Consider the following 11725-nt stretch of genomic DNA (forward strand, 5'->3'; position numbering starts at 1 on the left):
CGATTATCCAATAACCATTCGGTCATTCACTAACGTTTCTTTGCACACAAGTGGCTAGATTAAAGCTATTTAGAGGTATTATTTTGATAAATAATTCTTACCATGTGACTGTCATCAGTAGAAATACATTGTTCCATACTCAGTGTCATCTTTTTTATATGTTGGGTTTACCCTTATTTATCTGAAACAAAAATAAAAATAATCAATTCATTGTACGTTCGTTTATCAAAATGTTACGTTATCTGTGCCCGCCTACAATCAATCTCCATAATCTACATTCATTTACTCATTCAATTTTGCGTCACGTCGTGTCCTGTCGTCGTCGTGTTGTGTTGTTTGTTGTGACCAAGTCGGTTTTTCAACCTTTAATCACTTTAATACGATAAAAAGTGAAGTATTTTTAATACGAACTAATACTTCTGTGGTTAAGGTATGTATTTAATTCATTTTATCACTTTATAGCTATCTGGTTAGTCCACAGTTTAGTTTAAATATACATAACCTCAAACTCTATTTCAAATTTATGTTTATCGCATTGTAACTTCTTTTTATTGTGGATAATCGACTTATTTGTACCTAAATAAAACAGTTTTACCTAGATTGATAATGTGAACTTCAATACAGCTCATCATTTTTTAAAAACATAAAAAAATAAGCATTCAGTGATGAAATTACTCATCTTCCTCAATTTCAGTAACTGTTAATACTATTTACAGATTCTACAGCGACAATGATTATCCCTGTGCGTTGTTTTACGTGTGGCAAAGTAATCGGGAACAAATGGGAGGCGTACCTGGGATTATTGCAAGCGGAATACACTGAGGGGTAAGAGAATCTTAAAACTGTTAAAGAATACTAATAATATAATTATTTTATCGTCTTACTATCAATAATAAAATGCAATTGGTTTTTAAAATCATATAAATAGTATCAACTTGGAAATCAAGTCCTAGCATCTACTTTGACATATTTAAATATGTTTGTAAAATTGTGCTCCCTAATAGTAGATACCTTAAGACAATTCAGTAATAGAGATCTTATAAGGAGTTTTAACAGAAAACCATGTTTCACAGACAATTAGTCACAAATAGTGTAATAAACTGAATCTTTCAGTCATAAGGTATCATAAATTCTTATCATACAGAAATATAAAGCTAGAGGTAAATAATATAATCTGTTTGAGGAAATGACATTGAAATAATAATGTGATGTGAAGAGTAAGGTTGAGATCAGCAAGGTTTTGAGTAATACAGATATTTATAGAAATTTATTGTCTGTTTTGATAGCACAAGATGAATCTTAGTTTAGTTTTTAGTTAGAGACTATTAAAATTCCAGGTTTGATTCTCACATCAAACAAAGTGCTATTGATGTCTTCCTTGTTAATATTAGATTATTCAGAATATAAGTTGGGTTACCAGTATATAGTAATAAGCTCGCCCCCTGCTACATGTTATTGGCAAAATGTGGGTGTATGTACTTGCGTGATATTATTCATGTACCTACATAATATACATTGTACAGTTTAAACAATATTAATACTCAGCTTTAGTAATTTATTTTAAGACTAGACTTAGAATATACCATATTATCATTCAAATTTTAAGACATACTTAATACTAGTATTAATTAGTTTTAAAGAGTACTATTATGTATGTACCAGTTCTATTTTGCTTGTCATTTTAAAATAGATTATGGTGATTTGAACATACAAATTTAATGGACACTGAATAATTGTCTCTGAAAAGATTGACTAATCACTTTAAAAATCTGTTATGTCGCCTTTGTCGACTTGTACGCCACTGCAATTGTATTATACACACGAAAGTACTCAAAAGCGATTAAGTAAATGTAGTCTATGGACCATTAGACAGGTATATTTTTACAAAGTTGTGTATCTTTGCCGTGTTTCCCGAATTTTCATGAGATAGTTATAATCCCTACCGTCGTTTTTTCTTTTCAGTGACGCGTTAGACGCCCTGGGTTTGAAGAGGTACTGCTGCAGAAGAATGCTCCTGGGCCATGTGGACCTCATAGAGAAACTACTCAACTACGCCCCTCTAGAGAAATAGATACTATTCCCTCTTTAGATCGAAATTTAGTTCATAAGCTATTGATATATTGTGATACTGAACTTTATAAGTTTTATCTAAATACATTTATTGTAAGACAATTGTTTGTTTGATTTTATTAGTACTCTATAACATCATCTAAATAAACATCTACAATTTAATGACCATCGACGGTCCCTACGTACATTCCCTCAAGTGGTACTTACGGGATTTGTCTTTTTTGTTTCCGTGACCTTCCGGGGGTCATACACTTTCGATTGATTAAAAAAAATTTAGTAAAAATGCTTTAATTCTACCCTAAATCAACACTCGACAAACCCCAGAACTACAACACTTCCAATGTAAAATGTCACTAGTGAGAGTTAAGACATTTTACATTGGCAAGTCAACAACACCCCCGCGCGCCTCCCCCGTAACTCCCACATGCGGACTTGTTGCGCTCGCGCAAAAAAGAAAATGAAAAATGTAAAAGATAAAGGTAAAACCATCAAAATATCATCAGGTAAGCTGAATTTGACGTTTTATTTTATTGTACCTTCTTTAAATTTAATTATTAGTCAGTAAAAAGTATATTTTTAACTACATTATCAACTTAAATTACTTTTTTGGTAATCTAAACAAGCTTTATTCAATTCCGACGTAATTAGTCGCTTTTGGTAGTTACGTTATTTTACTTGGGAATGTTTTGAATCAAAAAGTCTTAAGTGTTACATAAGTGTTTTTACGTGGGAGAACACATACTACTGTTTTAAGTAACTGCCACTTAAGTTATTTTACATCGGGAATATTAAATTAAAAATGTAAGTAATTACCATTTCTGTTATTTTACGTTACTTTTTGTTATTTTTTTCGGGTCCATTTTCGCTAGCATCAAAAGATGAACACTCAGATCTGGAAAAAGATACATCGATTGAAGCTGTGGCTCAAATCCATTCAAAAATGAGTCCTACGCCACCCTTAGCTCCATTAGTTTCAAATTTGCTCAGTGATAAAATACTGTCAGATTCAGGTATAGTAGAAATATTGGAATCGCCACAACCGACGTCTTCTCTTTGGCTCCAGGGGGTTTCTCAATCACCTTCCAAACATCGTGCTCCTTCATAGACTCCAACTCCCGCTTCATCGCTGCTATCCACTCATGGCTATCAGGTCTTCTGACTTCTTTGTACGAACGTGGTTCTTCCTCTAACTTGCATGTACTGTTGTAGCAATATAGTTCACTTTGTGCGCTACGAAGCCTATTCCTCAGAGGATACCTAGGCTCTTCCTCGATATTCACACTTACTGTTCTGACTCTTGTATCACAATGTTCAGCATCAGATTCATTTGAATTCGCAGGCTCCACAGATTCAACACAAGGATCTGTATCCACATCTGCTGAGTCTGAGCTCTCCTCCGCATCTTCAGTACTGTCTGGGTCTGTCAGACGTGTTTCGTTCTCCACATGCCTCACGAAGTCTTTGAAAAAGTTCAAAGCTTGAGACTTCTCCCTGAGAAAGAAATTTACAAGTGAAATCGTCTACTATTACGAACATGTTACGAGCTCCACCATAAGAACGTTCCGACATGGGACCACACAAATCAGCATGTAATAAACTGAGTTTGTCTTTCGCTCGCCTTGCTTCACCCTTTGGAAAAGGTAATCTATGTGCCTTACCTCTTATACAAGCAGCAAAAGGTTCCATTACACTTTTACCTCCAACCTCGATGTTAGGCAACTTCCGTAAATCATTCAAGTTAACATGCCCTAATCTACGATGCCAAAGTGCCAACGAGTCTTCAACTTGAACCGTAGCCAAAGCACCATCTACAATAGCAATACAATCATCCAACTTATAGATACCTGAGACTTCACTAGCAGTAACCACAAGTTTACTCGTTATCTCGCTTATCGATTGGTGAAACATCCTACAGCCATCAGAATCAAAAATAACTCTCCATCCATTCTGTGCCAACTTAGATACCGACAAAAGATTAACTTTCAAGCCAGGCACAAAGGAACAATCTTTTACAGTTAACAAAACTCCTTTCACATTAACTATAATATCACCTTTGCCTTCACTTGACATTCTATCATCATTTGCACACGTCACAACATTCTTATCAGTAACCTTAAAGTCTCTAAACCACTGCTTCTGAAAACTCATGTGTGTCGAGGCTCCACTATCGAGATAAAACATCGAGGGGCTGAAGGATTTGTGCACCGACAGTGAACACTTGAACACCATAACGCAACTTTCTTCGACTTCTAGGAAGCCGTTGGTAAGCGTGCACCACATCCTTGTCCAGCATCGGGCAATCGGACTTCTTATGACCTTTCTTTCCACATTAAAAGCACTTGAGCCTTAATACTGACTGTTGTTTCTTCACTACTAAAGCCGAGTTCGACGAGGAATCATTTGAAGAGCTCTGAGCGCTATCTTCTTGTAGAAGCTTTTGCCGAACAGTTTGAGAAGTAATCTTCATTCCTGAATGCTCTAGTGCCATCCGTAATGGTCGGTAAACATCAGGCATACCTCGCAAAAGTACCACGGCAACCAAATCGTCATCGAAACTTTAATTGATTTCTTTACGCTTTTGAGCCTGACTCATGACAGCAGATCGGTGGTTTTCCAGCTTCTCATCCAAGAGACAATTCATCAGAGTTATGCGCCTATTTATTGCCTTGTCTTCAAAAATTATTGTCAATGCATCCCACACTTCTTTTGCGTAAGTAAGATTTTGAACATACGGATACAGATGAGATTCTAAGTAAAGGCATATTAACGTGTATGCTTCTTGATCCTTCTCGATCTCCTCTTCATCATCCTTCTTTGGAAGTGTTGATGTATAAGGTACCTGCGGGTATTAAGGCCTGTCGGGTAATAAGGCCTAAATAACAAAAAACGTACTTAAAACAGTAGTTGACGATCAAGATTACTGTCACACAAGCTCAGAGAGTATACGAGTCGCTGCGAAGTGGCGGACGCACTCTAGCACTTCTCCCCCCGCAAATATCGTCGAAGTAATTCAGAAGTGCGGTTCAGCAGCACGAATTATAAAAATTGACTCCAGTAAAACGTAAGTTGTTTAGAAAATATCATATTTACAAACCTGTATTGACTGTCCGCTTATTAATTAAGGTATGCTTGACCGTAGATTACCGTTTTAAGCGACTTGTACTTTATAAAAATTATATTATTATTATTTTCTGTAAATAGGTGGTTGGCGGATATTAAGGCCTATAAAATTTTACAATAGGCCTTATTATACTCCTGCTTTTTTAACTGCTATATAAGTAGGAGCGTGTATTAAAAATGTTTGTTAGCGGGTAGTATATACGTGGTTTATATTTTCAAATTATTTATTATTGTTTTCAGTGCTTACAGTCACGATGCCTCCCAAACGATCATTGTGGTCAGAAGGCGATCTGACAAAAATTAATCACAAAAAAAAAATATCGCTACTGTCATGCCTGCAGAGAATATAGAATGGATGATGCAATGAGGCAATGTTCGCGATGCTCCAAGTGGTACCACGAAGATTGTGTCGGTTTGACTGCAGAATATACTGATGATTTTCAATGTCCTGATGGATGCGAATAAGGACAATTTATTTCATTTATTAAGACTACTATGCTTTCTATTGCCTTATGTTAATGATTATTGATGTCAAGAATACTAATTTACTTAGTTTAAGTTGATTTTTGAATAGTTTATAGTATAGGCCTTTTTACCCTACCCTATTATAATAAGGCCTAAAGACAGCGTTTTTTTAAAAGTGATATAATGTTTTAGTTTAAAGCTTTAGAAGCTATTTTTTGTTTAAACTCGGTAGTAATATAAGTACATGACTGATTATTATAAAAACTGGTTGATTATATTGGATATTCTTCATTTTATTACAAATCTCCCTTAGCTAGGCCTTAATACCCGCGGGTACCTTACTTGAAACATTTTTCTCGAGAAACCATATTCAACAAGTACCTAATTATGATTGCTCAATATTATTACTATGTAATATTTTATATTTTTATGATGAAGAAAAGGGTTGCCTATTGTGAATTTAATAAAAAAAGTTTTTAAAATGTTTATTTTTATTTTATTATCAGCCCTTACCTCATGGCTCCCAGTATGAAAACACCGTAAATCAATATTATACTCAAAGTAAAATTTAGTAAAAGGCAGTTACAATTTAGATCGTTGTTCAATCCCCCATGTAAAGATCAGTAAGTACCACTTAGGTAAATGCTAGTCGGAATGTTTCCGATCTAAAACGACGGTTGTGACCAATGGTACATAAAATGAATATATTTTAACGTTTTTATTTAATTTTCTCATAAAAGACAACAAATAAAGACTTCGTGCAAAATTTCATAGCTCTGCGATTGATAGAACTTGAGATACAAGTGTTTGAAACTTCAAACAGCTCTCCTGTAAAATTTGCGTTTTGCAATTAGGTTATTGTACGTAGGGACCGTCGCCATGTATACATTAAAATTAGTTCAGATATCTAATAACCTTACTTAGTGTCCTAGATTTGATTTCTATTTGAACCAAACTGGCTAGCAAATAACTCATTCTTAGGTCCTAGTTCCTGTTTAGTTTCATTAAATTATGTAATAAAATATAAGGACCTTCAATTTGATTCGGTTGATTTCATTAACTAGTGAAATAGCTAGTCTTAGTCTAGTCTCTCCAGATGAGATGAGTATAGAAGGTATTTTCTTCTAAATTGTTGCGGACATACCTAGACGTTGTTAAAGATAAGATAAAATAATCGTAAACATAGTTATTTCTTTTATTCTCATGTTAATCGCAGAGTAAACACTTAAACTGGAACATTTTAATTTCTTACAATATTGACAGTCCATTGACTTGTTGATAATGCTGTTTATAGAACGGATTTCCCCTAAGTAGAAATTAAAAAGTAAGACGATTTGATTTCCTTGTAAAGGTGAAAAAATACATTGGGACAGCGTCAGTAGGTGGAACAGTTGGCAATTTCTGAGCGTATAAAGCAGACAAACTCTGCCAGTAATAAAATTAATATTATATTATAGATAGAGTGTTAGCGAACGAAAATATTAGATACTGAGGTAGTTTCGATTTTCAGTATATATTAGTTCTTATAACGCACACTAGAGGCGCTGCAACATTTAACTGTGATGACGGTAGAAATGAAACCTATGATAAATTATCGTAAATCCCTCATTGTTTCCAACTACCACTCTACTCAGATAGGTAAGAAAAAAAAACCACAAACCTACCTACAACCTCTACCTTAAGTCTCTGACCACTGCCTGACGTAAAGGGGGGTGAGTTCAAAAAATATGGTTCTTCCACAGGACATTTGTTTGTGGTTGAGCCAAAGGTAAGGTAAATCAAGGCAGACTTAAGAAAATCCGTGATGATAAGGATTTCCAAGCATGTGATTAATTTTCGCATGAAACCGTGAAATGAGTTATCATACCAGTTTGAGTTTAATAACTAGATGGCGTTAGCGTCTTTTTAAATTGTAAGTTGCACTTACCACTTATGCAAGTTATTGCTTTCGTATTTCGTCGCTAAGTCTATGAATATTGGAAGAAAAAACACTTCACTACATTTCAATGATTTTAGCTACGTAATACTTAGTTAAAAAAATAAACAATAAACGCAATAATCAAGAACAATTTTATTAAGATGCATTTTTAAGGATATGCGTTTGCATCATAATCGCCTGCGGTTGTCCTCGTAATACTTGTTTCAACATTGAAACATCGCGTGAGGCAGTTCTCCACCACAAGCTTCATTTATTCTACTTTACATCTGCAGCCTCGCAAGGTTTTTACAGGAAATTAAAAAAATAAGGCCTTTAACTCCGCTGACAGTAGTTAAAACTAAAGTTCATTATCAAGGTGGATTCATTGAAAAATGCAGTGGTTTACTGTTACTTTTGTAACCAATAAATCACAATAGTTACCTACAATACCTAGGTACCTACTCATCTACTTACTTTATGCCGGCTCCACATTATTGCCGTGAATTCACGGGCGTATTCTCGCTGTGAATTCACGGACCGACTCCATGCCCTCCACATTCACGGAATGCTCACAATAGTTCGAAGCCCTCCGCGAAATGGACGTAGAAGCTGCTGCTGCGATAACTTTATTTGCTGTGTTCCTATACCACTATATAGATGTCAAAAACAAGAAAGTTGTTGTTCCTCACACCATTTTTCTATAATCTGAAAAGCTGAGCGCATTATACGGTCCGTACCCCTTTATGCCGGCTCCACATTATTGCCGTGAAGCTCCGTGAACAGACGCGAACGTGAATGTGGACGGTTTTCACGGGGTCCACGCGCGTTCACGCCTGTTCCCCGATCAGAGTCGGTATTAAAGTTCCGTGACAAAGGGTTCGCGCGGCGTTCACGCATACACATACACATTCACGGCCCCGGCGCAGTTTACTCTGGACTATAAAGGGGTACGGACCGTATAATGCGCTCAGCTTTTCAGATTATAGAAAAATGGTGTGAGGAACAACAATTTTCTTGTTTTTGACATCTATATAGTGGTATAGGGACACAGCAAATAAAGTTATCGCAGCAGCAGCTTCTACGTCCATTTCGCGGAGGGCTTCGAACTATTGTGAGCATTCTGTGAATGTGGAGGGCATGGAGTCGGTCCGTGAATTCACGGCGAAAATACGCGCGTGAATTCACGGCAATAATGTGGAGCCGCCATTATAGTCCAGAGTAAACTGCGCCGGGGCCGTGAATGTGTATGTGTATGCGTGAACGCCGCGCGAACCCTTTGTCACGGGACTTTAATACCGACTCTGATCGGGGAACAGGCGTGAACGCGCGTGGACCCCGTGAAAACCGTCCACATTCACGTTCGCGTCTGTTCACGGAGCTTCACGGCAATAATCTGGAGCCGGCATTAGAATTCTTGCTAAATAACTAGCAGGTTGAAACTTGCAACTCTTTCGAACAGCGAAGCTTAAGCAAATATTCTGCTGGCCAAATATAACCTAATGGCGGCTCCACATTATTGCCGTGAATTCACGCGCGTATTCTCGCCGTGAATTCACGGACCGACTCCATGCCCTCCACATTCACGGAATGCTCACAATAGTTCGAAGCCCTCCGCGAAATGGACGTAGAAGCTGCTGCTGCGATAACTTTATTTGCTGTGTCCCTATACCACTATATAGATGTCAAAAACAAGAAAGTTGTTGTTCCTCACACCATTTTTCTATAATCTGAAAAGCTGAGCGCATTATACGGTCCGTACCCCTTTATAATCCAGAGTAAACTGCGCCGGGGCCGTGAATGTGTATGTGTATGCGTGAACGCCGCGCGAACCCTTTGTCACGGGACTTTAATACCGACTCTGATCGGGGAACAGGCGTGAATGCGCGTGGACCCCGTGAAAACCGTCCACATTCACGTTCGCGTCTGTTCACGGAGCTTCACGGCAATAATGTGGAGCCGGCATAAGTAAGTACAAATAGTATGTCTAAGACAGTTTACGAAAATAACTTCAGTCAAAAACATCTCCTTTTACAGATCAATGTGTAATCTTGTAAATATTATATTTTTGACAAATTATCTTTGGTCGTCTACAAAACATGGTTCAATATTTGATGAAACAATTTACTATAGCAGCATACTTATAAGTAGTCTAGTGTTTGTCCGGCTTAGTTTAAGTAGAGAACAGATTCTAAGAAAAATATTGTTATCCACTTCCAAATAAGGTTTTGACACTTGAATACTAAAACACTCTTTAAGATATCAACATACGAGCGTAGGTGGTATTATTTTTATAACATATCTAGGTATTGAACATTATTAAATGTCCAGATTCGCTATTTAGTGATCAAATGAATGTCAAAGTTGATGAAGCCGCCCGAAAAACCTTTAGCAGGGCTTAAGGACTGTTATCTTTGTAGATAATAACCGACCTGACTTTTTACGTGCTCTGCGAAGCATGGAGACGCTCATTTCAAATACCACTAAGTATTCGGTCACTCATCATATAGAATGTCCGCAACAAGGGCTTCTTAACCCACTGATCGTTTACCGACCGGTGAACGCAACAGGCTATGAATGCCTCAAATTTCAGAATAAACGAGTATTACAAGATTTACAAGTGTGACCCATAAAAGGGATGTAAACAAGATATGTTGATGTCAACGCACTGAGCTAAGTAACCAGTTTTTCAACTATTTTTTTTCAAACTCAATTGCAATAACAAAATGTAATTATCACATTTTATAAACAAAACCTTAAAAATGATAATGAGTCGTGTTTTGGCCTTAATGCGGTTAATGACGTCATACCAATACAAAGTTGACATCTTTGCAATGTCGAATGCTCACGGCCAGATAAAGGTGACGCGGACTGCAAATACAGTATTATTTACTTGCTACAGTGTTTCAACATGGTGAAAATTCATACTTTTTCTGATATGGTACCCACTCACCGCCTACGCGGAAAACAAGTAAGAAAGTCTTCTTTAAGTTTGCGTTCATATATTATTATAGTCATGAGATGTATCCTCATGGAGATGTATCATTTATTTTCGATGAACCCAATATTTAGGTAACTAATTTATGATCATAACAAAAATCTTTTCTTCTTTTCTTTCACAGAGTATTGTTTACTTAGTAGTAGTTTTAATACTTTAAAAGGTAACTTCTTGATCGCACCATTAACAAAGGAGAAATAATTTTTATCCCAAACAAATACCTTCATCGTTTATTATCTCACAGTTTGTACACTAATCTATTTATTACCCCGCATTTAGCATTTCAGAAAAGTCTAGCACCTTTGCTAATATGCGTCATTATGTTTACTAATCTTTTGTTTTCCATTAAACTGATGCATTTTCCTTAACACGGAAGATTTAGAACAAAATATTGTAACAACTCAATCGAGTTGACAATTTCAAAAAGGGCATAATCTTACATTACAAATACATACAACATACGCTGTTTTCGAAATGCATTACAATTGCATTCGTGCGATGTAAACTTAGCATGAAATCGTCTACAATCTCGCTAATCGTTTTCTTCGGCCTCTGAGCTGTCACGAACAATGGCGGCCATAATGACAGGTGATGTCTTTGCATGATCACTCTCTTCAACATAATGATGCGATGGATACACTATTGTGTATGTTCCACATACACGATGTACATTTGCGTATGAATTGATGGTGTAACTATGGGTTTAACGGCGTTTTAAAATCGGCATGTTGGCAAATTTTACAGACCTACATACAAGATAGTTCTGACCCTGCATGAGAATAAGTTTAACTAAAATGCCAATTCGAATGCGATCGAATTCTAATCTAGATCACCTAGAGAATCAACGTTGGAGTTTGAACTCAGTTTAAAAAAAAAGTTTTTCAAACAAACACATTTTACGATTGATTTAGCTAAACCGTTATCCTTTGCGCATAATACTTAATATGATCAAAATAAATTTCATATTATACTCACAGAAAAAGCTCGGAATTGAACTTCGGACAGGTGACTAGGGATGGCAATCCCGACTCGAGATCGTCAACTCGAGATCCCTCGCGATCAGAAATATCAATCCCGCGGGATCCCGAGATTTTCGGGATCCCGTCTAGTTAGTAAAAATAATACAATTCCAACGGTTTGTTTAATGTAATATGTGT

The 11725-nt window shown here is 36.5% G+C and overlaps 1 protein-coding gene across 1 annotated transcript; it reads left to right on the forward strand.

The window, feature by feature from the left end:
- Nucleotides 1-271: 271 nt before the first annotated feature.
- Nucleotides 272-2172, forward strand: Polr2L (DNA-directed RNA polymerases I, II, and III subunit Rpb10). The gene is made up of 3 exons (XM_076131049.1): nucleotides 272-430; nucleotides 717-825; nucleotides 1963-2172. Exons 2-3 carry the CDS (start codon nucleotides 731-733, stop codon nucleotides 2069-2071), a joined length of 204 nt encoding a protein of 67 aa, XP_075987164.1. The 5' UTR covers nucleotides 272-430; nucleotides 717-730; the 3' UTR covers nucleotides 2072-2172.
- The last annotated feature ends 9553 nt before the right edge of the window (nucleotides 2173-11725 follow it).

The sequence above is a fragment of the Anticarsia gemmatalis genome, chromosome 25 (assembly GCF_050436995.1).
Source record: "Anticarsia gemmatalis isolate Benzon Research Colony breed Stoneville strain chromosome 25, ilAntGemm2 primary, whole genome shotgun sequence".
NCBI lineage: Eukaryota > Metazoa > Arthropoda > Insecta > Lepidoptera > Erebidae > Anticarsia > Anticarsia gemmatalis.